The sequence below is a fragment of the Lepidochelys olivacea genome, assembly GCF_965140295.1.
Source record: "Lepidochelys olivacea isolate rLepOli2 genome assembly, chromosome: 9".
Classification (NCBI taxonomy): Eukaryota; Metazoa; Chordata; order Testudines; family Cheloniidae; genus Lepidochelys; species Lepidochelys olivacea.
Window position 1 is genome coordinate 33595549 of NC_140419.1, and position 27933 is coordinate 33623481.

General features: G+C 40.9%; 1 protein-coding gene across 1 annotated transcript in view; it reads left to right on the top strand.

Annotated features, from left to right (window-relative positions):
• The window catches only part of DNER (delta/notch like EGF repeat containing), a 279726-nt gene that overhangs the window by 156873 nt on the left and 94920 nt on the right, over positions 1–27933 (top strand). The window contains exon 5 of the mRNA XM_084639188.1: positions 26393–26538. Within this exon, the coding sequence (XP_084495314.1) occupies positions 26393–26538 (146 nt within the window). The remainder of the gene's footprint in view (positions 1–26392; positions 26539–27933) is intronic.

Sequence of the window (27933 nt, forward strand, 5' to 3'; positions counted from 1 at the left end):
TAGGCTGGTACTGACCATAAGATGCTGCCATTTTGTATGGTTCTGAGAAATACTCTGTTGGGGAGGAGCCCACTCATCATCCCTTTCAGGCTGCGTGTGGGGGTAAGGCAAAGGATGATTGAAGCTCTTCTGCTGCAATAAGTTTTCTCTGCCACCCCCATCCTCCGGGGGCAAGACTTAGGGCAAACATATTGGCATTTGATTGCTAATTGTATGTTATGTGGGTTCACCATTGAATTTTTATTTCTGTTTACGTCAAGCCAGTATCGCATTCAAATACCATATGTTCCAGTGTGTGAATATGGCAAAACTTTGGGGGCTTATGTAGGTTTTGCAGGGCATCAGTTTATTTTCCTGGTTTGCTTAGGGATGGGAAGCCGCAGTTCTAGGGGCTAAGTATATTGCTGGAGTTTAGCACAGTGGCAGCTTTATCCCTCTTTATGCCAGACATGTATCATGCTGGGCTTGGAAGTTGGGTTTTGCCAATCAGGACAATGATAGCTATACTAACCCTTTCCTGCAAAGACTATGTTCATCTCCCATTTTTGTTTGTTTCCACTTTGGTTTGTTTGTTGAATAAATTTATGGGCTGTGTGCCCCTAGCTTGAGGTGTCTTTTTGGGGACCCCATGGACAATGAGTTATCAATGGGTAAAAAAAAAAAAAAAGAAAACAATTAAAAATTGAAAACACATCATATTCTTCAAATACCTGTGATTGAACAAAACAGCAGTCCAATTAACTTTAGATTTTCCTAAATATTCTTCTCCGGACAAAGACTATGCATGACAAATTTATGAGGAAAGGAGGGTTGTAGTTTTTGTTTTTTTTAATTACAATGGTAGAAGGTTAAAGCTGGGCTTACAAGATACATTTTTCACACTTTTAATGATGAGTCCATAATTAATTGGTCCCAGTAAGGTTGACCCTCAGAGAAAGTAACATATGACTAGATGGGGTGTATAACTGAAAATGTCATCAGAAAAAATCATCTGTTTAAATAGAAAATGAAATCATTTACTGTAAGTGAAATCCTCGGCCCACTGAAGTCAATGGGAATGTTGCCATTTGCTTCAGCAAGTCCAGAATTTCACACTATATGGTCCAAAGACCCTTGAAGTCAGTGGGAGATATTCATCTAAATTGGCAGGAGTATAGGGCCTTAATGTCCTACCAGGTTTACAAGATTCCTGAGCTTTATTAGATTAACTCAGGATCCTCTGCAGTATGTGATCATTAGTGTCACCAGAACTATGTCATAAATGAGAAGCCGCAAAAATTTAACCCAGTTCTGATCATACATCTACTCTTTATTTCAATAAGTTCTTTTAATTGAAATCAGATGTAATGTATTTGACAAGGTGCTGAAAAATGACATTACAATGGAATGCATAGTATAGTAACAGTTTGATGCACGAGTCTTTTCAACTGTGAAATTTCCATGAATGTTAATCAGAACTGCATAGTTAAAGCCTTGCAGACTGGGTTGAGAACTAAAAACATGTTACTATGCATTTTTCCTGGCAATCCTAGAACGCCAGATACCCAGTATATCTCTCATGAAAGGGATAATACAGTCGTCCTAGTGCCATTTACATATATATCTGTTTCTATTTGAGATGGTTGCAGGTTCCTTTGGTTTTCCTTTTTGATCTAATGAAGTTTCTTTCTTGAGAATATTCAGTAAAATTTGCCTTAAAAAAAAAAAAGCTGCTCTAACCACAGTTTTGTAATCGAGGTCTTACTAAGTTACCGCTATGGAGACCCCTCCCATCTGACATGCTCCTTCTAGCTGGGCAAATGCCCTACACCAGACATTGTGTGGAAGCCCAGCTATTTGTGGCAACTGTGTCATATGAGTAGAGTATTGAGGTTGAGGTGAGCACCAGAACCACCCCCCATTAATTTTTAGCCTTTTATCTTTGAAGGATTTATAAACTCGCTCCTTACTATGAATGAAAACAAAGTCACAATCATGCATTTCAAAATTATGCAAAGTTTTGCTGAATATAAAGGAGTTTAAAAACATTCAGATTTAAATGGCTGTAGCTTTTTTACTATAGCAAATAACATTTAATAGTCTAATTCTAGTAACAATAAAAATTGCCATAATTTTATGTTGTATTGTTTTGAAGATTTGGAAAATAGATAATGAAAGTGTTTAACATACGTCATAGTTATCTGTTCAGTTGTAGTCAGTTTCCCAAAAGTGCTCATGTTTGGGACATGGTATTGTAGGTCATCCAATTGGCATTGAGGACTCCAGATTTTATTTTCAACTCTGCCTCTGATGTATTGGCTGTATTCGTGTTAGCTGTTTTTCAGAAAAATGTCCCACTGTTGCTAATGCCAGTGCAGCTCCATCCATGGTAACAAGGCTTCCCATGACTGCCAGCAAATGTAGCCATGTTGTCAAAACCTGCTTGTAATCAGTTTGCAGGATATGATAGTCGAACACTGTTGGCAGCCAGTGGCTTTTCTGTTCTACCACCCCCACCATTGTGTCCTCTGGTGGAGCTGCAAAATTGTTAACGGCAGTGTGAAATATATCAGAAATATATCAGCCTAGTGCATAAGGACCTTGAGAAAGTCACCTTCTTTCCATATCTGTAATACGGGGGTAGGGATATTTAACTATCTCACATGATTTGGGAGGCTTAATTAATATTTCTAAAGTGCTGTGTGAGACCTTCTGCACTAAAAGATGCTTGCCAAGTTTCATAAATTCCATAATAAGGCCTAAAAAGGGGTGGGGGGTGGGGGGCTTTGTAGGTTGGCATAGGTATATTTGCTTTTCTTTAATTGTATGTTTAAAAATAACAGAAAGAAAAGAAAATTTGAAGACATATTTTGCCATTTCAGTATAGCTGAGATTGAGAATGTTTCCCTTTAAAAGAAAAATAATTACAGGAATGTACTGAAAAAAAAAAAAACCCAGCTCAAATCAAGAAATTCTGAATTATCATTCAGTGCCAATAAAAGTTGATAGCCAGTGAGCCAAGAGGCTCAGCACATTTAGGATTGAATCTTATCCTCTGTTACCGTTTAGTTATCATTATACAAAAATAAAATATGATTTAGAATTGTCATGTTACTGAGGGCAGAACAATAAATCCTCTCAACATAATTTCCACTTGTAGCATCTATTGTGTCTAGTATTTTGATTGTAGGGACTGAGTTAGGCCAGCAGTGTAATCTGATTTTGTCAGGTTGTGGAGCAATTTTAAATTAAAGCAATTTAATCAGCTGATTTTAAATAATAATTTAAATCACTTAATTTAAATAAATAATTTAAATCCAGTTGAGGCTCTGTGAAACTAATATGAAAATTTGTGCTATTGCAAATGTAGATTAAAATTTATAATTAACTGAATTGTAAATTCTATTGACTTTTTTAAATGCTACCACTTACAGGATATCTTCTTTTAATTTTACAAAACTGCTATAATAAAAAAACCAAAAAAAAAAACCAAAATAGTGAAAATTAATGCCCTAACCCCTTAACCAACTGAGCAGGTATGTAACTGCACACATCAATAGTGGGGTTTCATGTGTGTACATGTTTGTAGCAGCAAAGCTAAAATTGTATTTTTATTAAAAAGCTTTTCTCTTAATGGCATAAATCTTTGTCACTTCAAAACAATATTGCTGTAATGCTAACACTGAAATGTTATTTAGACTTCTAGTACATTAACAAAGTTATTGGGAATTTCTCTACACACATAGGGAAACATTTTCAAAAACTGGATCCCTAAATTAGGATCCCTAATTAGGCTCCTAAATCCCTATTTTGGCACCATTGACCTTGATGGAAGCATTTTATCTTTCTTGACTTGGGAAAGTTCAGTATATCAGAAAATGGTACTGGTTGGCTATTTGTTTAACATTTGCTTATCAATTATGAGTTTGATTGTTCGTACAGTAAGGATATTAATGAAGCCCGGAATTCTTTTTCAGCATAGATGATCACTTTAAATGTGAAAATTTTTAGAAATAAAATCTGTGCAGAATCTGAAATTCTATTGACAGGAAATTATTTAAGGAAACAAGACCAAACATTCGGTTTTAGTTATTTAAGACTATAAAGTGGGAAGAAAGTAAAGAATTAGCAATGCATAAGTAAAACAAATCTGATTTAAATAAAAATATTAAATTTAAAATACTATTTAAATTTAAAAAAAATCATCATCTTTATCCAATCTACTTTCTATCATACAGTCTTATTTATGACTAGGCTAAGTAGTAATGGATTTTAAAATACATGCATGTATGTACTGAGAAACAATGTGATAGGTACAATGAGAAGATATAATGGGAAAATGCATCAAAGGTCTGTTACGGACTTCCCTATTGTATGTGGTGAAAAATGTATACTTTTCTCCAGTATAAATAGAATTTTATACCCTAAATAAACTGAACTCTAACTTTTCTCATGTGACCTTGGAAAAATATTATTTGAATCAGAAGTCATTAGGAATTCAGTAATAATTCTAAAAGATGCTTTGACTTATAAATCCCCAATGGAATGTAAATTTCTCGTTTGTCTTGTACAAACAGCACAAAAACGCTTTATGACTAGTGATCTTAGTGCTTAGCAATGAACATAACTGTAGTAACGAACAGCTTTCTATATTTAGTAATTTTAAATTCTTTTTAAGACTCTGTCTAAAATACTATAGCTAAACTCAGCCTAATTAGTTTTGCATTGGCAATCTCATGTTAAAGGTGCATCACCAAATAGTGCTGTTTAATTGCTAGGGACAGATTATGCGAGGCCCTTATGCAGTTGCTTTGTGAGTGCTGCAAGAAGACTACTCCTTTGTCCTTACATGGCCAAAGGAAGGCCCAATCATAGTTACAGCCCCTGCAGTATAGTGGGCCCATGACCCTTCCCTCCCATCTGCACATGCTCTTAAGGTGGCACTCATGTGCAGTGGGGAGCGTGCTGAACTGCATAAATGGGTGTAGCAGCTTTCACTATGTTCCATTTGGGTCACGTATTACCATACAGTGGTGAATCACACGATCACATACTATTTCTCAGTAACAAAACTTTTTACAGCCTTCAATACACATGTGCAACATATGTATGCTATACAGATTTTCTGAAAGTCATTCATGGAGAAGTGCACAGTAGATCGTTTTTACACAACATCTTGCGCATTTAATGAAGTATATAATGTACAGCAATAGTGAACATTTTCTGCCACATACAGTCATCCAAGTTTATCATGGTGACTTCTGAAGTTAAATGACACCTAATCTGAATTTTAAAGCATGCTTAATTTAGCTTTATGAAAATTAGTAATTAGTCTGAACTAAAATCTCAGGTCTAAACACGCTTGTGAACTTTTGAGGGTTTGTATAAAACTTTGTGGATTGGATCTATCTGTGTGTATTTTGTGCAGAAACAACATTTAGTATTAAAAGTGCTCACCTGCCATTGTAGTGCCAGATTTCTACTCAGACATCTTTGCCCTGACCACTATTAATCTTGAGTCTCATGAGTTTTAATTATCTGCTCTATTGATGGTCTCTGGGCCATTTAATGTACACAGTTATCTCTCTTCTTCATGCATTAGCTGTTGGTAACCTCTAACAGGGGTTAGAGACATATTATGCAGACAGAGTGAATGTCTTTGTACAAAAGAAAATTATATTAAAAATAAACTGATAATGATAGATTATCTGTAGGTAATTTGAAACTAATTACATCGATGAGGGGATCCTAACCTTTAACGTATCTGGTTGTGAGGGTTTCAGATTAGAAGCAAAATTGCAATTTGTGTGTTTTAGGTCCAGAATATGTACACCCTTAGAGGCATTCAGTGTTATTACATCTCATGCAGTGGAAAGATAATCAAATTTCCATCTGAAGAATTCAATGTAGCTTAAGTTTTTTAATGAGTTAAGTAAAATTGAAATAGCACAATTTTATTTCACAATAAGAGTGTCTGTCTACACTCAGACTTGTACTGAAATAACAAAGAGAGTAAATTAAAACAGTTTTAGTTATTTCAGTGCAAGACCATAGCCTGGTTAGTGGTGAATTCAGTGCATTATGCTCAAGTAAATAGAATTTTCATTTTTATGATTGCAGTTCACCTTTAAGGACTTATTTGTACAAACACGACTGAGTGTTGTGCTTACAGCAGTGAGGATTCCACTTCAGCCTTGCAAAAAATTACCTTCAGGCATGTCTACACAGCAAACAAAAACCAACAGCTGGCTCACGCCAGCTGATTTGGGCTCTGGGCTTGGGCTGCAGGGATGTTTCATTGCTGTGTAGACTTCTGGGTCGGGCTGGAGCTTGGGCTCTGGGATCCTTCCATCTCGCAGGGTCCTAGAGCCTGGCTCCAGCCCGAGCCCAGACATCTACACAGCAATGTAAGGTTTCAGAGTAGCGTCCGTGTTAGTCTGTATTCGCAAAACAAAAAGGAGGACTTGTGGCACCTTAGAGACTAACCGATTTATTTGAGCATAAGCTTTCGTGTAGCTCACGAAAGCTTATGCTCAAATAGATTGGTTAGTCTCTAAGGAGCCACAAGTCCTCCTGTTCTTACAGCAATGAAAGAGTCCCACAGCCTGAGCCCTGTGAGCCCAGGTCGGCTGGCATGGCCTAGCCACAGGTTTCTTGTTGCTGTGGAGACATACCCTCGGGTAACAGCCACCGCTGCCGCCGCCGCAGCATGTGAACTACATTATACATTCAATGAGGTGTTAATTTCAAAGACTGTTTTTAAATGATAGCTTTGTAAGCCAAGAAAGAAACACGCAGCTGAAATAAATATTTCAATCCTTTTGTGCTGTTACAATATACCATACTTGTGTCCTGGCAGCAAATCTTCAATAGACTGTTTGTGAAAATATAATATATAATTTAGTTATAATATAATATAGGGCCTCTTCTTTCAACCTATTAAACTGTAATTACTTTGGCCTAGATCCACAAAGGACCTAGGTGCCTAAGTCCCAGATTTAGACACTACTGTGATCCACAGAATCCCTGCTCAGATGTCACCTAACCCTGCAGGCACCTGAACTCACTTGGTGCCTAAATTTTTGCTGTAAAAGTTCCCCATGCCCTCTGCTTCTGGGCATGTGCACTGCTGCCTGAGGCAGGCATCTGGATGCCTATCTTCTGCTTAAGCCTCAAACCAGGCGGAGATAGGCCTTCCCTCACCTGTCTGTCCTCCAGGGCCTGATCCTCCAAGTGTGCTCAGAGGCTGCCTAACTCCACACAAAATGGCCACAGGGTGGAGCAGAGAGCAGGACTGGCAAGTGATACTTAATTCAATTTTTGCCAAAACACAGTGCTGTATTTCTAAGCAACTTCTGCATTTTTTGGGGTGGAGATAGAAATTTTACAAATATTTTTTTTTAATTTTGTCATATACTTTGCAGTTCACGTTTGACTACTGCATGTCCCAGCAGTGGGAAGTGAGTACATGGGAAGTGAGTATGTTTTGTAGTTTAACATTTGGAAATTCAGCATTTTAAAGCTTCTGGTAGATGGTTTATGACTTGTTGATATCTATAGTTTAGGGGGCAAAACCCTTCAGTTTTCGGATTTCTCTTTAGGCAAAATGATGGTCTAATGAAAAAAGCACAGGACTAGAAGTCAGAATGTTTGCAATCTATTCATGGCTCTGTCACAGACTTGCTGTGAGGCCTTGAACACGTCACTTAACTTCTCTTCTCATGTGTAAAATGGGGATACTAATTCCTAATTCAAAGGGGTTTTGTGAGGCACAGTTTGTTAAGTTTGTAAAGTGCTTTGAGGTCTTCAGATAATTGGTGCTACTATTTATTATTATATAGTGTGTATATGTTAAAATAGGGTTAGCCAATGCTTTCATGACTGTACACGTCGTCAGACTGAACCAACCAGCATAGATAAAACCTCATGGGCATCACCACACACCTAATCCACAGCAGATCCCCTTGTTACAACCCCAAGTTCTGCCTTTTACAGTCTGCCTGGGCTCCTTGGGGGATCAGACACTCTGACGGTCTGCCTGTTTGGCCTCAAAATATTGTTAATTGCAAATTTTCCTGCACTGTGGGTGTTCTCAATTACTTTCATTCAGGAACACAACAAGCGTGTAGTGGGAAATCCTCATATGGGAAATCTATTAGTGTAGCCAATCCTGCCATCTTTTAGTATGCTGGCACATTGTCTAGTGCAATAAATACAGCCCTCAGAGACATGGCAGAAAGCCACACTCTAAGCTGATATTGCAGGCAGTATGCAAATAATCTCATAAGGGTCCATATCACATTGGTATGTGATTTTGTTGATCTTTATATGGTTTATTTTTTTCATCAAACTGTGCCATATTTAGAGACAGTAACACAAAGCCACGGTCTATTTTAAATGTGGTTCTACACAGAAAAGTGGCAGTGAAAATTCATTTGGGGGTTTATTCCAGGTGATTCCAACTCATATTTCAGAGTGGTAGCCGTGTTAGTCTATATCAGCAGAAAGAACAAGGAATACTTTTGGCACCTTAGAGACTAACACATTTATTTGAGCATAAGCATTCGTGGGATAAAGCCCACTTCATCAGATGCATGCAGTGGAAAATACAGTGGGAAGATGTGTGTGTGTGTGTGTGTGTGTGTGTATATATATATATATATATATATATATACACACACACTCAGAGAACATGAAAAAATGTAGTGATTATCACTACAAAAGTTTTTTTTTCTCCTGCTGATAATAGCCCATCTTAATCAATTGGTATCGTTAAGAATTAGTATGGCAACCCCCATTTTTTCATGTTCTCTGTGTGTATATATAAATATATATCTATATATATATCTATATATCTTCCTACTGTATTTTCCACTGCATGCATGTGATGAAGTGGACTTTAGCCCATGAAAGCTTATGCTCAAATAAATTCGTTAGTCTCTAAGGTGCCACAAGTACTCCTCGTTCTTTCAAATCATATTTGTTCAGTTTACAAATATATTCTATTTGTAACTCTGCAAAATTCAGCTTCACCTTTGAAAGTCAAGCTGGGTACTTTCCTTCTCAATCACCACTACCAGTAATAAAGACCTGCAGGCCAAATTCATGTCCTCAGTTGCACCTATGCAATTTCATTGTTATCAGTCTGTACCTCAGTGATCCTCACTAAGGTTAGTGGCATTGGACAAATTTTACTGAGACTGAGAGCATAATTTGTCCAGCAGTAATATTACTGTGTTGGGATTATGTATAAGAAGGAAATGACTCAACTTGACTATCCAAGCCCAGTGTGATTTTCAGTGCTGGTAGTTAGTAATGAACGTGTGTTTATTTGGAAATTGAGTGGGTTTTTTATAGTATTAGTGAGAAACAATAGAGATGCAGCCACATGATGATGATTTTAGAGTTGCTGCTCAGAGAAGAATTACTTTTTAAATCCCAATATTTCATATGATTATTTTTTTTCTGAAAGCATTTTAAAGCGTTCTTGATATGTTTGTCACTAAGCTCTACATATAACAATGGAGATCAAATATGCTGCTGCCAAAATGGGGTCTGACTGATTCATGCCTTCTGTAACAAATTGTTCCTCCACACTTCAACATCAGTGATTTTTGTAACTGGGTGGAGGCCTGGTTTGCTAACCAGTTACAAATAACGTGGTTTGGGTCCACATGGCAGCTGTTCTGCCATCACAACCGTATATATAGGTCCACTGCTGCTATGTTGCCTAGCAGTATTTTAGGAGAGGGATCTGTGATGTTCTGGGCAGCTGTTCTCTAGTGCAGGGGTGGGCAAATTTCTGAAATTCCTTTTCCTGATTGCCCAGCTTGGCGAGCACACTTAACAGCTTTCCATTTTTGAGCACAACTGCCCAGCTGACCATGCCAGCTACACACTCCAGACATGTTGCTGCCTGGAGCCGGCAGGAGATACTGGATCTCCTGGGCCTGTGGGGAGAAGAGGCTGTGCTGGCACAGCTATGGACCAGCCATAAAAACGTTGGTATCTACGAGCAGATTGCTCAGAAGATGCGGGAGAAGGGGTATGGCAGGCACCAGCAGTAGTGCTGTGTGAAAGCCAAGTTGCTGCGGGAGGAATACCAGAAGGCCAGAGAGGCCAACAATTAATCTGGTGCTGAGCTGCAGACCTGCTGCCTTTACAAAGGCATACTTGTAAGATACCCCCTCCCCCCCACAGCACCACAGATACCTCTGAGGAGCCTGAGTTACAGGCCCTTGCCATGAACAGCAAGTAGGAGGTAGTGGATAAGGAGGAGTAATATGGGAAACAGGAGATAGCGGGATCCAGCTGCGCAGTAAGCCAGGACCTGTTTTTGACTCCACCACAGTCCTGCCAGTCAAGCACGGGCAAGCCTGGTGCAGGGGAAGGAATCTCTGGTAAGTGTGTAGCTACATTTTTAATTAGAGGTGTAAGCAGAGTCAGGATGAGCTCCACCCTGACATCTGGTAGTGAGTTGTGGCAAGCTGTGGAAAAGAACTTCAGGGGCTGATCTCATTTGCATAGGCACAACCACCCTGCGTAGCATGATCCCGTAGCTGCCCAGATGGTCACTTTGGCTGCTGTGGGATCCCCAGTTTCTCTGTTTTTGGGGCAGGAGGAATAAATTGTTATTATCCTGATTATGTGAATCAAGGACAGTGGAACTGTACTTGGCCTTTTGTTATGATGGAGGGACTCATCATCAACTAAGTAGCACGTGCTAGGCAAGGGACATGGGTTCCAAAACTCAGTGAATTGAGAGAGGCTGGGGACAGGTATTAATACCTGGTGGTATGGGCCCCCCTGGCAAGGGCCTTATATGCTAATTGCACTTCCTCCTCTCTTCACTGTGGAATATCAGAGCTAATTTTGATTCCATTAGGAGTCTAGTTACAGGCTGCTGAGGTGAATTCAGTGGTGCACCAGCACTGAGGCTCCCCTACTACAAGCTGAAATCATAAAAGACCTAAACTTACTAAGAGCTGAAATCACTGAGTCTTGTGTTAAGTAGTGGGGGAGCCTGAAGATATATTGCAGAGCAGTTTGCGGGACGGCTGGAGGAGCAGAGCAGTTTGTTGGATGCCTGGAGCAGCTCATGGGGGCAGCTGGCAGAGTGGAGCGATTCGTGGGATGGCTGGTGGAGCGGAGCAGAGACCCATGGAGAGGTGGGGCAATCAGCTTTGGACCACGTAAGGTCCCCCCCCAATCTCCACCCAGGTTGGGAGGTAAAACTCTGCAGATACACTTTCAAACTCTAGGGCTGCACTGACCAGGGACAGAGACTTTTGGGTTCTTGGACTTTTGGGACTTTGGGTACTTTTGGGTTGTTGGACTCAAGAACCAAAGGGAAACCATGCCCCAATTTGCGTGGGGTGGGTTTTTTGCTCATGGGTTGTGTTATGAATGCTGTTGCTGGTGTTTCCCCAACATAATGCTGCATTGTTTCTCTCTGTTATTAACAGGCTTTTGTTACATTCAGACTTTGTGCTTGTGAGAGGGGAAGTATTGCCTCTTGGAGGCGCCCAGTGAGGGGTGGTATATATTTGTCCCAGGTCACTGGGTGGGGGCTCAAGCCGGTTTTGCATTGTGTTATTGGAATGGAACCCCTAGATACTGAACCTGGCCCTTGTTGATGCCAACTCTGACAGGCAGAAGGGTTACAGAGGACGGCACCCCCAAAGTAGCAAGACACATTTTTTGACTTTTCATTAATTTACTCGTGCTAGAAGAGGTAGTGGCACTACCAAAAGAGGTAGAATTGCTATCTACTTTTCATTCCCCTCTAGAGTGGGGGAGAGAGGCATGCGGAGCCGGTTTTTTCTGTGCACAGAGGTGTCCTTTGAATCCTGTTGCGAGAGTTTCATGAAGGTTCTCTGCAATTATCTGCTGAAGGGTTCTGGGGAGGGCTGCCTTATTTCTTCCTCCACGGTAGGATACTTTCCCATGCCACTCAGCTATAATTTCAGTAGGCACCATTGCAGTACACAGGCTAGCAGCACAAGGCTCTGGGTGTCTTCGGGATGCTCGCAGCAACTATGTTCTCTCTGCCTTTGCGACACTCAGGAGTGAGATATCAGCTAAAGCATCACAGCCTATGAAAAATGGTGGCAATATTCAGTGCCATTGCCCTGCGCTCCTAGAATCATGCAGCCGAGCAATTTCCTCTTCATTTCCCCAACTCCCAGAGGGCCATACTCACCATGGCTGGTGGTGTGTTGGGCGCCATGCACAAGCAGTCCCAAGTAAAGTGAGAATGTAGGGGAGTGAGTTCAGAATCTGTAGTTTCACTTACGGTAGCGAATATGCGGTACCTCTGAGTGTTTCATCTTCAGCTGCAGCCATTGCTACCTTCAGGGTCTCCCTCTCCACGCCTGAGCCAGATAAGGAGAAAAAAAGAGGACTCAGGATGACACGTTCAATGACATCCTGCAAGCCAGTGCTGCATATTGGACTGTAAGCATAGGGCCTGGAAGATGAACATTGTGGAAAGCCTGGAGAAGGAAAGAGTGGAAAGGAGGGAGGCCCAGAAATCCCAGCAGGAAAAGGAGGGAGATGCACCAGGACATAATGGGGCTTCTCAGGCAGCAAACACAGATGCTGCAGACTCTGATGGACCTGCAGGTTCAATGATCTCAAGCTCGTCTCCCTCTGCAGTCCAGAGGGAACTCAATATATGGATCTCCCTACACATGCCTCACAATCTATGTGGCATCAAGGCCTGCTGCACTACCAAGCCTCGGAAAGTGTATGTGGCTGAAAGGGACATGAATGTTCTTTCCACTTCATAAGTTCAGTTCTCTTAATTTTTTAAGTTTTTAATATATTTGTTTTAAAATAGCACAGAGTTTTTTTGCAATGATTTTTGTTACAGAATAGAATTATGTTCCAAACAACAGAATTCATCTGTATTAGTTCACCACATATACTCAGAAGTTCTGAAAGCAACAGATTACCTGTTACTGCACAGTGTCACACAACTCATAGGATAAGTCACAAAGAAAATTAATAGGTTCATTGACAATGTTATATCCATAGATGTACAGCAATGACCAACAATTCATATCAGGCCATAAAAGAGCAGGGCCCGGCTGCTATGATACTACAATAGATATTACTCTGGCTCACTGTTAAAAAGGTCTTTCAAAGCCTCCCTGAACCTTATAGATCCATGCTGAGCTCTTCTCATAGCCCTTGTGTCTTGCAGTTCAGATTCAACAGACTGCTGCTCCACCTCTGCCCTCTACAGCGCTGTAAACAATACCAGTTGTCATTCTGCACCTGCTGAACCAGTAATTGATTTGTTCCTTTATGCTGTCAGTCTGACCAGCGTGTGGCTTCGTGAGCAAGGGGTAGGTTGGATCCCCAAGGATCACTGTTGGCATTTCAGCATTGCCCATGGTAATCCTCTGGTCAGGAAAGAAAGTCCCTGCTTGTAGCTTTCTGAACAGTCCTGTATTCTTAAAGATGCGAGTATCAGGCACCTTCCCTGACCAGCCCACATTAATGTCGGAGAAGCATCCCTAGTGATCCACCAGTTCTTGCATAACCATAGAAAAGTAGCCCTTTCTGTTGATATACTCAGTGGCAAAGTGATCTGATGCTAAAATAGGGACATGCGTGCCATCTATTGCTCTACCACAGTTCAGGATATATCCTGCATATTGTCCAGAGTCACAGTCCTGCAAAGCAGGACGCGATTAATGGTCTTGCATGACTACAGCCCCCACAGTGGAATTCCTGACTCCAAATTGATTCCCGACTCACTGGTAGCAATCTGGCATTGCAAGTTTCCACAGTGCAATGCCCACTTGATCTCCACTGTCAGTGCCACTCTCATTTTGGTGTCCCTGCACTGGAGGGCTGGGGTGAGCTTGGCACATGGATGCAGGAATGTGGCCTGGTGCATCTGAAAGTTCTGCAGTCACTGCTCATCATCCCAAACCTGCATTTTGATCCAATCCCATCAGAAAGTGCTTGTTTCTTGGGCCCAGAAGCAGCACTCCATATCTACAGCTGCTCCGTGAATGCCACCAGCAACCTTGAAATTGGTTCTTCTGATGTCCCACAGCAGTCAGTCCTTTGGGGAATTGTGTTCTCCGCTCATTTGGTTCTTTTGCAGCTGTGCAAATACTCCAAGATCGTGCACCCTGTGCTTGCAATGTTCATGATAATAGTGTAGAACTGTGCAGGCTCCATTCTTCTGTCAGAGATGGCAGACATTGAAGAGGGCTGCGTGGGTTTGTGGGATTTTGAAAAAAAGTGCAAAAATTATGGGAAACTGATAACATGATGGGATGGAGACAGTTGCAAACTGGGAAGTTGACTCCATGCTCCCCGTAACTCCTGCTCAACTTTTTTTGGCCCCATCATGCACTTCCAAAGCTTCCGAAAAGAGAGTGCACTGGACGGTGTCGAGTTGCAAAGTGGGATGCCTACCCATGGTGTACTGCACTCTGAATCGATACAAGCCCTCCCGGTGAGTATGCACACCGCTGACACTAAAAGCCAAGTGTGCACATGCACAAACAATGTACTGAGTATGGTGGCTGTATGCCAGTGTAACTGTTCCGGTGTTCAGGGTCATGATAATTGTCAATATCAGATACAGTTGGAGGGCCCAAGCATCATGTGTATGTTCACCAGAGAAACAAATGGCGAACAAGACCCTGATGCATGACCCAGAACAGACTCAGTTTTGAGCTTTGTAATTTAGTGCTTTAGTGGAGGAGATGGAGGGTAATTGTATTTCAATCTTAAAATTACTAATTATTGTTCCAGCACTGTATGAACAGGCATGGCCAGAGAAAAATATATTTCTGTGTTGGATGCACTGTAGCATGGAAATAATGAGAGAGCATTTCTGCAGTCACCAAGCACAATAGCCAAAGCAACGTGCATGCACCAGGAGCCACATCTGTTACTTTTCTGAACCCAGCCCCATCCATACAACCAGCTACGCTTCCAGTAATGCACAATAATAGTGATCTTGCACATTACCACATTACCTTAATCAGCCACCTTCCTGTACTGTTGCCAGATGGCTTTGGTAACGTCATCTTCTCTACTTCATTGGTGGGTCCAGTTCAGATTCTGTAGCTATTCTCAAAAGTCACCTATGCTGTGGCTGTGAGATCCCACATCCAGCATCTTGAAATGGGAAAATAGTTGTCTGTCAGTTGTCAGAGACTGCGTTTGAGTTCTTCACGTGATGGTATTGTGTCGTCATTTTTTCTTCCACTTCACTGGATGCTGCTATCCACAAGGTAATAAGAGACTCACTGACACACTTTCTGATTCGTTTGTTAAATTCAAAACAGCTTGGATACCTAACTTGTGCCAGATAACAGCAAGTAAAGCCTTGCACTGTTCCTCAAACCCAAAGTACTCCCTTGTCTTTGTCACAGTAGAGATCATGATCTGTTATCAATGTTATGAACATTATGTCCAGCAAAGGAAGATAGTCATTTTGTGGTTTTAGAGTAGCAGCTGTGTTAGTCTGTATTCGCAAAAAGAAAAGGAGTACTTGTGGCACCTTAGAGACTAACCAGTTTATTCGAGCATAAGCTTTTGTGAGCTACAGCTCACTTAGAATCATAGAATATCAGGGTTGGAAGGGACCTCAGGAGGTCATCTAGTCCAACCCCCTGCTCAAAGTAGGACCAATCCCCAATTTTTGACCCAAATGGCCCCCTCAAGGATTGAACTCACAACCCTGGGTTTAGCAGGCCAATGCTCAAACCACTGAGCTATCCCTCCCCCCACCGCTGCCACCATGTCAAGGTTCCTCCCCCACTCTGAACTCTAGGGTACAGATGTGGGGACCTGCATGAAAAACCTCCTAAGCTTATCTTTACCAGCTTAGGTCAAAACTTCCCCAAGGTACAAAATATTCCACCCGTCGTCCTTGGATTGGCCGCTACCACCACCAAACTAATACTGGTTACTGGGGAAGAGCTGTTTGGATGCGTCTTTCCCCCCAAAATACTTCCCAAAACCTTGCACCCCACTTCCTGGACAAGGTTTGGTAAAAAGCCTCACCAGTTTGCCTAGGTGAATACAGACCCAGACCCTTGGATCTTAAGAACAATGAACAATCCTCCCAACACTTGCACCCCCCCTTTCTTGGGAAATGTTGGATAAAAAGCCTCACCAATTTGCATAGGTGACCACAGACCCAAACCCTTGGATCTGAGAACAATGAAAAAGCATTCAGTTTCTTACAAGAAGACTTTTAATAAAAATAGAAGTAAATAGAAATAAAGAAATCCCCCCTGTAAAATCAGGATGGTAGATATCTTACAGGGTAATTAGATTCAAAAACATAGAGAACCCCTCTAGGCAAAACCTTAAGTTACGAAAAAGATACACAGACAGAAATAGTTATTCTATTCAGCACAATTCTTTTCTCAGCCATTTAAAGAAATCATAATCTAACATATACCTAGCTAGATTACTTACTAAAAGTTCTAAGACTCCATTCCTGGTCTATCCCCGGCAGAAAACAGCATATAGACAGAGACACAGACCCTTTGTTTCTCTCCCTCCTCCCAGCTTTTGAAAGTATCTTGTCTCCTCATTGGTCATTTTGGTCAGGTGCCAGCGAGGTTACCTTTAGCTTCTTAACCCTTTACAGGTGAGAGGAGCTTTCCCCTGGCCAGGAGGGATTTCAAAGGGGTTTACCCTTCCCTTTATATTTATGACACGCCCCCCAAATCTCAGCTAGGGTGAAACACTGGCTGGGATTTCTTCCTGGAGCTCTAGGAAAAACAGAGTTAATAAGACACATGCATCTCTAAATATACTACCAAGTACATAAAGACTAACTATTTTCCACATCTCAAGGACGATTTTAACCAGTTGATTCTGGGAAACTTTCACGGGAGAGTGCACTTCATCGGATGCATCTGATGAAGTGAGCTGTAGCTAACGAAAGCTTATGCTTGAATAAATTGGTTAGTCTCTAAGGTGCCACAAGTACTCCTTTTCATTTTGTAGTTTGTGGCTTCCAGGTGATGTAGCCAGAGTAGCCCTCTGTGGTAGTTTATACACAGGGGCAGAATCTCCAGAGGGCAAGTACATATAGTGGCACCCTCTGACTGCACTGATTTATGGGAGAAGGAAGGACTAGCTGTACTGGTTATAGTGGTGTGGTTTGGAGTTTCTGATCTACATAACAAAATGGCCATATTCCTAATTAGTTGCAAGACCCAAGCTATGTGCCAAACTGGTGTGGAGGAGGATTGTTGTGTTTTGACTTTCCTACGTTTTTGTTCGTCGACTTTCTCCAAGTGAGAGAAATGGAAGGGTTAAGGTATATGCTTTGTGCTCCGAGGCTGAAGAATGAAAAACAGCAATGATGGAAATGAGATCTAGTCTATTTTACCATGTATGATACTAGTGAAATCGTATGGATATTTTTTCACTATCAACTGATTATGTATAAGCTTGAAAGATTCTTTCCTTTAAAATAGATACAGAGTTCTTCCATTTCAGATTCTGATTTATAACGTTTTCAAATTGTTCATACACACAGGTATAAATAGTTCAGCCCTGACTTCTTCCCCTGAAATTACTTTGACATCATTACATTGTAACTGGGCCTTGGAAAGACTGCAAAGTTAAATTGAACAAAATTACCTATCATTATAAGCAGCTATATTATTTTTCTTGAGACTCAAGATCAAGGGAGCTGTAAACATGTCTGAAATTATCCTCCTACCTGGAAATTAAAGTAGATCTTAGATATGCTCTTGTTCAATCAGAGCTATTGGATTTGAAGCAGAAAATAATTAATTTATGTTATATAGGAGATCAGACTAGATTTTCACAATGGTCCTCCTGGCCTTAAAATTTATGAATCTTGTAATAAATTGGTTAGTCTCTAAGGTGCCACAAGTACTCCTTTTCTTTTTGTAAATTTAAATACTGTAAAGTAAAAATAAATAGCCTTGTTTTATCTTCACAATCTTTGGAAATTAGGTGGAATAATTAGGAATTACAAGAAAAAATGTGGCACTCCAGTGAGAGAAATGATTTCTTCAGCAGTTTGCCAAGGGCTTTTGTTGCCAAAATAGTAATGAGAGTCAAAGTACAAAGGAGGCTGATTTTAAATTCCTTCAGGGAACTGCCCTGAAGAGTGTGTAACAATCTGTTTCAGACAAGCAAATAAACTCTAGATATTTCCAAACATGCACATATAATTATATATTTGTGTCTCTGTCTAGGACTATCAAATTCTGTTATAAGAGGAGGTGAGTTTTGGCTGCATCTTTATACTGATGGGTAATATATGATGTTGATTAGATCCAGAACAGTTTGGTAGTTTTTAGAAGAGGTCAGCAGCATACCACTTTACTAGTCAAACCAGACATCAGAGATATATCTAGTAAATTTTTCATCGAGACTATTGGAATATTGGCTAATTGATTGTGGTTAAATCCAAGTTGATTAAATTTATGTTGGACAAGAAGACATTTGCTGCACTTTTTCCCCTCACCCTTCGGTTTGCAACTTGGAAATTAAGGTATAGATCATTACAAATTAGAAACACTTACTAATTATCCAGATTATACAGTAAAATTGTAAAATGAAATGGAAACGTCTCCATTAATATTTTTGACAGCACTCATAGAATTACTAACATACCTAGAAGCTAAGGAGTGCTTAATAAAAGCACTGGAAATAGCTTTCTTTCAGCATCCAAGAAACAGGACCCCTGTTTTATTGAGTACTGTACTCATTATAACTTATATATTATTCTAAATTTTTTTCTGAGCAAATAAACCACTCAGTCTCCAGTATGTAGCACAAGCAGCTAGGCTGTGAACAGAGGAGTTCCTTTGGGGCTAAAGGAAAGGTATCCTCCACTGCCTCAAGCTGTAGCTTAGCAACAGAGCTGCTCCCTTGAACTAATCTTAGAGCTAGAGTAGCTTCCACGGTACCTATGCCTTCCCTAGGCAGAGAGAATGTCTAGTGGATCTGTTGGTACACTCGCAAGGGTGCTCATCATCTTCATGCAGGAGATTCCCAGAGAACTGGTCTTTTAAGGTTTACATGTTCCCTGTGTGAGTTCCCAAGATCTCGCTCATGCTATGCAATTGATTTGTACAGGTTCCACATCAGGCAGGGACCTTTGGAAGAGAGGCAGAATTTACCACATAGTAGAAAAAATTCTTGGAGAAAACATTATGAAACTCTAAGAAAAATGCAGTTGTATTCCGTAAATTCTTTTGTGATGGGTAAGAATAGTAGTGTGAATTACATCCCTGTTTACCATGTAAACATCATTATCTCTTTGGGAATAACTGCATTAGGGAATAGCTACATAAAAATGAAATTTTAGGGTGCAAGAGGAGGGTAATGTGTCATTGAAAATCTTTCTATTTAATGTATTTGCTGCTTCTCTCTTCAGTCATTCTTGTTAATAATGGTATTTGCATAAAAATAGAATATTTCCTTAGGGTCTTGCTGTTTATTACCTCCAGAAATATTAATCCCTTATTGGATGCATATCAGTCACATTCCAAGCAACTAATTTTGATGTCACAAATAAATGTATGACTTCAGATGGGGAATAACATCAGGAGAAAGTGAGCTGTAAAAAAAATAAATCTCATTTTCATGCCTGTATTAGTGTAATTAAGGGTAAGGAAAGAGAAACAAACAAAACTTAAGTAGGTTTTTCAAAATCTTCCATGATGTATAAAGCTGCTTTTAGAACCTCAGATGAATTTGGATCAAAATTTAGTTTTATTAGAATTTATTATGTTTGTGTTTAGATTGATGGTGGTAACGTTGTGCTTTTTAGGCTATAGCTACACTACAGCTTACATTGATATACGTTGTATCTCTTGAGTGTGAATTAGTGAACCCCTGAGGAACATAACTTATGCCAATTTATACCAACATAACTTATGCTGTCCAGGGTGGACAGCAGTGTTGGCAGGAGTGTGGTAGCCCATAAAAGCACTTATATGCACACTCCAGTAGAGGCCAGGAGGACATCCAGTGAGAAATTTGGCTTTAAAGACTCATTGTCATTTTGTAAGACAAGTTTGCCACAGTGTGTTTTGCCAAAAGTACAGGACAGATAATGTGTAGCCTGGTTGGACAAGTTTGCTGCCACCTTCCACTGGTTTGATTTAGTCCATATCCTGTCTCTGATAGTGTCCAGTACCCAGTGCTTCAGAGGAAGGTTTAAAAAAACACATGAACAAAATGTAATAGACAGTTATAGAATTAAACAGCTCGTAGGGGAGATGTCTTCCTAACACCATTAGTTAGAGCTTGGCTTACATTGTGAAGCATAAGGGTTTCTACACTTTGTGTTTTTAAAAAGATAAAACCACTAACTAATAAAAACTGAGGCACTGAAAAGAGAGAGACAAAAAAGCCTTTTAACTCACTGCCTCTGCAACTGAAATGAACTGAGTTATAGTGGGTGCTGTGCCTTCTTAGATGCGCTGTGTCCAAACATTAGGATCTATGAGGGAAGGATCCAAACAGCCTCATTGGATGCTGCTATATAAAGAGCTCTGAGCGTGTATGTTGTTATGGGTTGGGTCACAGAGACCCCCTTGGGACTGCCACCTTATGTGTAGAGACTACCTCTGAGCCCGTTTTCCCTGCCAGCTTGGGACATCAGAACCCTGTCTTGTTGAGCCAGACACGCTAGCCTGCTGCAAACACAGACCCAGGTCTGAGCCACCTCACACAAAGCTGCAGACTTAACTGAAAACAGCTTAAGAAGTGCTCCTGTCTCTAGCACCCAGACACCCAGCTCCCAATGGGTTCCAAACGCCAAGTAAATCTGTTTTATTCTGTATAAAGCTTATACAGGCTAAACTTATAAATTGTCCACCCTGTATAACACTGATAGAGAGATTTCACAGCTGTTTGCTCCCCCAGGAATTAATTACTTGCTCTGGGTTAATTTATAAGCAAAAGTGATTTTATTAAATATAAAAAGTAGGATTTAAGTGGTTCCAAGTAATAACAGACAGAACAAAGTAAGTTACCAAGAAAAATAAAATAAAACACGCAAGTCTAAGCCGTATACAGTAGGAAACTGAATACAGATGAAATCTCACAAAAGAGATGTTCCAGTAAGCTTCTTTCACAGACTGGACTCCTTCTGAGTGTGGGCTCAATCCTTTCCCCTTGTACAGTTCTTGTTAGCTCTAGCTCAGGTGGTAACTAGGGGATTTCTCATGACTGGAACCTCCAGGTTTAAGATGGATTCCAGTACCAGGTGACATGGTCATATGTCTTGTGAGACCCCAAGCCTTCATTCTTCCTGGTCTGACTCACAGGAAGGCTTGCAAGTAAACAGAGCCATTTACAACCAATTGTCCTAGTTGATGGGAGCCATCAAGATTCTAAACCGCCATTAATGGCCCACACTTTGCATAATTACAATAGGACCTCAGAGTTATATTTCATATTTCTAGTTTCAGATACAAGAATGATACCTTTATACAAATAGGATGACCACACTCAGTAGATTATAAGCTTTGTAATGATACCTTACAAGAGACCTTTTGCATGAAGCATATTCCAGTTACATTATATTCACACTTATTAGCATATTTTCATAAAATCATATGGAGTGCAAAGTCACATATGTCAAGTGCGTGTTCAGGAGAGGGATCCATATAGACAATATTAGTATTCCTGTATTAATAATGCAGAGATACCAACATTTAAAAAAAACATCCTAGGTTAATTCTGAAAAGAGACTAGAGGATTTCCTTGGGGCTTTCCTATGCAAAGCCAGAGAAATTTTAGGTTTCAGAGTAACAGCCGTGTTAGTCTGTATTCGCAAAAAGAAAAGGAGTACTTGTGGTACCTTAGAGACTAACCAATTTATTTGAGCATGAGCTTTCGTCAGCTACAGCTCACTTCATCGGATGCATACCGTGGAAACTGCAGCAGACTTTATATACACACAGAGATCATGAAACAATACCTCCTCCCACCCCACTGTCCTGCTGGTAATAGCTTATCTAAAGTGATCATCAAGTTGGGCCATTTCCAGCACAAATCCAGGTTTTCACACCCTGTGTGTGTGTGTGTCCCCGGGAAAAAAAAGGGGGGGGGGTGAGAGAGCCTGGATTTGTGCTGGACATGGCCCACCTTGATTACCATGCACATTGTAGGGAGAGTGGTCACTTTGGATGAGCTATTACCAGCAGGAGAGTGAGTTTGTGTGTGTATGGGGGTCGGGGGGTGAGAAAACCTGGATTTGTGCTGGAAATGGCCCACCTTGATTATCATGCACATTGTAGGGAGAGTGGTCACTTTGGATGAGCTATTACCAGCAGGATAGTGAGTGAGTGTGTTTGATTTTTGGAGGGGGGTGAGGGGGTGAGAGAACCTGGATTTGTGCAGGAAATGGCCCACCTTGATTATCATGCACATTGTGTAGAGAGTTGTCACTTTGGATGGGCTATTACCAGCAGGAGAGTGAGTTTGTGGGGGGGGGGGGGTGGAGGGTGAGAAAACCTGGATTTATGCTGGAAATGGCCCAACTTGATGATCACTTTAGATAAGCTATTACCAGCAGGACAGTGGGGTGGGAGGAGGTATTGTTTCATGATCTCTGTGTGTATATAAAGTCTGCTGCAGTTTCCACGGTATGCATCCGATGAAGTGAGCTGTAGCTCACGAAAGCTCATGCTCAGATAAATTGGTTAGTCTCTAAGGTGCCACAAGTACTCCTTTTCTTTTTAGAGAAATTTTAGATGATATAAATATGAATATCTTAATTCTCCAAGCCTCACAATATGGCAGTTCAGCTAATCTTCTAGAATCTATAGAGGCTCCCTTCCTCTCCTAGCAAATTTCTCCTCCATCCTTTCAGGTGCCCTTACCCTTACCTGCAGTTGTCTTCTTCAAAGAGAGAGATAGTAGCCTGCAAATTGTCCTGTCCTTTCCTCCTTACTGAATGGAAGCAGCAGCAGCAGCAGACCCATTGCCTCTGTGACATATTAAGGGGGCATCCCCTGTCTTTTCTCCATTGAGGGTCCCCAGTTGTGTCTCCTGCAAGTTGGGAGGGTTCACCTGAAGAAATGGAGGAAAATAAACTTGTTCCAAAAGGGCCTTCTAAATGTATTTACCTGTGAAAGTGCACTTCAGATCTTCTGCCAAACTCTCTGGAAACTTTTCAAAGTGTTTATACCAGCTTTGTAGATTGATGATGAAGTGAATGCTGAAAGAGGTTTTCAAATATCCCTCAATCAGCAAAGCCTTTCCACCTAAAACCAAAGTCATACTGCCATTTCCATTCCTGTGTTATAGCTAGTTTTCAAATAGTACTATTATATGCCGTTGCCCAGAATTTTCTCAGCCTGAAACTATGCTAATTTATATGTTCCTATCTCCAGGCAGTGTCAGGAAATAAATCAATGGGGTCCACAGCTCCTCTATCTGATAAATGATTGGTACAAATGAGAGTGCTTTCACCCAAAAATCTTTCACCCTCTCCTGCACATGCACTTGACATACAAGCTCAGAGCTCTTTATATAGCAGCCTCCAATGTGGTGTGGATGCTCCCTCATGGATCCAAATGTTTGGACCCAGGGCATCTAAAGCACACATATAAAATAGCAATAGTCCAGAGCAACCCAGATATAGTTACCCAAAGTCTGAGATGGTGCTGAGCGGTCAGCAGCAGGTTTGTGGTGGCCAGCCTTCCTCCTAACCACAAGGGAGTTGGATGTCAGCCTCCTAGCTCATAGAAAACCTCTTCAAATTTCTCCAAATTACACACACTGACTGATCTTTTTATAGGTTGCTCAAAACAAAGCTAATAACTCATAATAACCCCTTGCAAACTAACATTTCTCCTAACATCAGCAAGCAACTCCTAGTCATAACATCAGCAAAAACTCATAATCAGGAACACTCAAATCCAAGGTCAGTTATCCACACTTTCACCCATTCTCATGATTCTTCCAATTTTATTTTCTATCCTTATTGTCAAAAGTGCAGCTGCAGCTATTTCCTGTGCTTATACAAAGCTCAAATTATTTCTAATAGTGTGGTGTTCTCGCTTCCAGCTAATGGTGGCTGAGTGCACAAAATGGCTGTGGTATTGTCAAATCAATTTATTTCGTAACAATGACTTACAGATACACAACTGTTTTTTTTAATATGCAGCAGAAGGAATATTGTATTAAAAGGAGAGAAATGTATATTAAACAGTATGTTTTGGCTGGAAAATTCGAACCAGAAAATTGCACAGTTTGTTGCTTCTATAGGCTGAGCTCATTTCACAGACCTGGGGCTTCTTTATACCACCATTCAACAAGCTGCCTGTGTGCCATCCTCCCCACCTCGTCTATTCAGGGACCCCTCATGCCAGGGCCTTTGTGTGCCTCATTTCACCTGTAACAAAATAGGAGATAGCTGTATTATATTTATGAATATTGTGCATTCCTCTCTGTGTGTGTTTGTGATGGGTTACTTACTATGAGGTGAAATCAAAAGGAGATGTTGGAGAAATCAAGCAGGAAAGACAAAATTATGACCTAGGTAAGGAGCATCCCAGCAAACACTCAAACACAATAGGTAGTTACTTGCTGTAAAGAGGCTGCCTGCCTGGTGCCAGCAAGATTATACAGCTGTTTTTTCCAGGCTGAGACCAGAGATCAGTAGACACTGGTCAGTTAAAGATTTGCTCCTGTGGAAAGGGAAGGGAAGGGGAGGAGAGGTTGTCAGCAGACCCAGGTTGATTGAGACATGGAAAGAGGGTCTGTGGGGATGAAAATTAACTCTCAGACTCAGAAGAGTGGTCTGGAATAAGCTTGACCCACCTGAGATAGTTATAGAGAAGTTAAGATCCCTGTAGGACTCTGATGTTTTAACCCATTTGCTATACATATGATGCACCCTTTGGCAAATAAATACTACTTCGTTCTGAAACAGGTGTTTCTTTGTCACTGCAAACTTATTCTGTCATAGTCTCCTGGAGGAAATGAGCGTACAGATGCCAATACCAGTTTGACCTTCAGATTAACATGATTGGTAAATAGGAGTGCTGCAAGCCACAGATCCAGTCTGAGTGGTAGGATTGTGTTGTTCTCCCCAGTGTGAGGTGTAGGAAGCTAGAGCCTGTCACCTGAGGGGTGCACTTAAAAGCGGCCAAAAGCGCAGCTCGCTCTATAACCATGAAACTCCCCGTTCATTCCCTCCCCGCATACCAGGGACTCTATACAAACCCATTCTGCCCTCTGCCAGGGATTCTGTGTGCCTCCGTTCCTCTCATACCTTCACTTTCCCAGTCGTCCTCTTCCATTTTTTTTTTTTTGCTTTCAGGGTGTCAATATTTTGAACTGTATAGGGAGGGTGGATAGAGTTGATATGGAGGCATTGTTATTATGAATGATGTTAATGGCTGCCATCAACTCTTTGATCTGCAGATAATTACAGAGTAATTGAAGGTGCTTGTTCTGCTGACCAGATGGTGGGGACAAGTTGGATCTCCCATTTCTCCCTTCCTTTTTTTTTTTTTTTTTATTTTTCAGTAAAATCAATAGGGTTCAGTCCAGTGATACCTAGAACAGTCCCTGAAGTTTTGGAATTGATTGAATGTGGTGTTCAAAAGTTCTCATGTTACATTGAAACAGAGTAATGCCTTCAAGTAGAGTGTAAAGCTGCGCAACTTTGACCTAAAATGCTACTAGGAAACATCTGAGTCGTTACTGATTTGTTGTAATTTATATTGTGTTGTTTCAATGATGTGCTTATTAACTCTATTCAAACTAATTTTTCCATGCTACAGATTGATTATTTAAGTTAATTTTTAACCGGATATGTCCACTGTGGTGTCTTTGCTTTCATGTTACCTTTAAAAACTGAGGGAAATGTATTACAAAAAAGTTACAGAAATGTTTAACATTCTGCCTTAAGCAGACAAAATCAAGTAAAACGAGGCTTTTATTTTGTCACTTCAGTCTACTCTCCTAAGCTATTGCAGTTGTCTGTTATATATTTTATGGTACTTAAACTAAAATATAGTTTTATCGGAAAAAAGGCAAATTGAAGATCAACTTTAAGGCCTGGTTAAGTACTTTTTACTTAAGGCCATGTTAAGCAAATTATTCATTCATTTTTTGAGGTGAAATGGGAGTTTTGCCAGAGGAAGGAGTGCTGAATGAGACTCTAATGATGGATCTTGACTCTGGAATGTCTTCCATTTGTCAGTCAACTTGATCAGTAATATGAACAAATTCCACCCTAACTTAAATCCCATGTAAGCTTTCAGTAGGGTTTCATGAGACGTGTATGAGGGTGAAATTTGAACCATAGTTTCTATGTATTCAATATTTTTTACTTTACAAATAATAAAACCGTTTATTAGAAATTTTTATTTTAAATTAAAAACCTTTAATCTCTGTTTCTTTTCAGGTTTTGTGAATGATTCAGTTACTAAATGCATTGTGGCTTTACGCTTAACTGTGGTAGTAAAAGTCAGCACCTGCATGCCTGTGGGGAGCCACTCAGATGACTTTCAGTGTTTGGGAAAAGGAAAATGTATCACAAAACCATCTGAGGTAAGGTGAAACATTATCAAAAACCTTATTTAAAAAGTAGAGATTAAATGGGGTAGGACAAATATAGCTAATATGTTTAGACTAGTATTTCTATACTAATTCCATTGTGTGTGGGTGCGTACATGTATGCATGTCTATATGTTTCAAAAGCTGGTAAAGGTTACTGAATAATAACAGTGTACTTATCTGTCACATCATTTACAAAACTCAAGATCTGAAAAGCAAATAAATAAATAATTAAAGAGGTGAAGAATCAAACATTGCCCAGATAACAAAAAATGATTCATATCAAGTATAAAGTAATGTATATTTCATCATAACACAACCAAGTTAACTTTCACCATCAAGGAATACTTTTCTTCACTAGTGATCTCAAAATATAAACACACCCCCTTTTGAAACAGAAGCATTAATTGATATATGTTCACATGAATGATCTCCATCGTGTTGCATTGGAAATTTCTTAAATATTTAGGTAAAAGATCAGTAGAGTGGGTACACAGCTTCCCCCAAGGACTATAGCCTGGCTTGAGAACAGAGGGGGCAGGGAAAGCAAAGGCTGCACTGAAGAGAGCTGAGTTGCAATAAGGGGTGAACGCAAATCTTCACGTGAACCCACAGACCTGTGCGATCTGGTTTGTGCAGCCCACGCAGCTCTGTTGTTTTTAAGGTTTTATGTAATCTTTCACCATTCTCACCATGTATGTTAGTCTGTGTAATGACTTATTCAGAAATTACAAAATGGTGCCACCAATTCATCTAAGCATAATATAGTGGGGTAGTTACCCTGCTCTGGCCCTGAAGGGGTTAAACCAGCCCTGGGAGAGGGCTGAGGCTGCGAGAGGGCTGCTGCTGGTGAAAGCAGCAAGCCTAGGCTGATAGGGCGTGGCCCAGCTGTGGCAGTTTCCCCTATCAGGCCACAGCTGGCCCTGATAAAAGGGCTATGAGCCAGGAGCTAGACACTCTCCCTCCAGCTTCAGAGGGAGAAGGACCTAGCTGCCTGAGAGCTTGAGGGTGCATGCAACTGAGCATGCCGGGGAAAGGCGAGAGGAGCTGGGGAGCTCCCGCCTGGCAACTCCCCAGGCTGCAGGCCTTGTCAAAGGCCAAACCAGGTACTGGGGTTGCAGAGGCTGCAGCCCAGGGGCTAGGCAAAGGCAGCAGGTTCAAACCACGTTTTGCTAATGGTGAATGGCTTATACACTGCAGTCTGCCCCAGTGAGCGGGGGGCTAGATGGTGACTGGCAGTAGCCACAGACTGAGGGGAGGTGGGGAGAGAGGTTTGGGGGTTCCCCTGGGTGGGGAGACCCAGAGCTGTGGGGTTACTGCAGGGGGAAGAACCCTGCTGTAGGGGAGCACCAGGGTCCGGGAGGGACACGGGGGCCAACGACGGGCGAG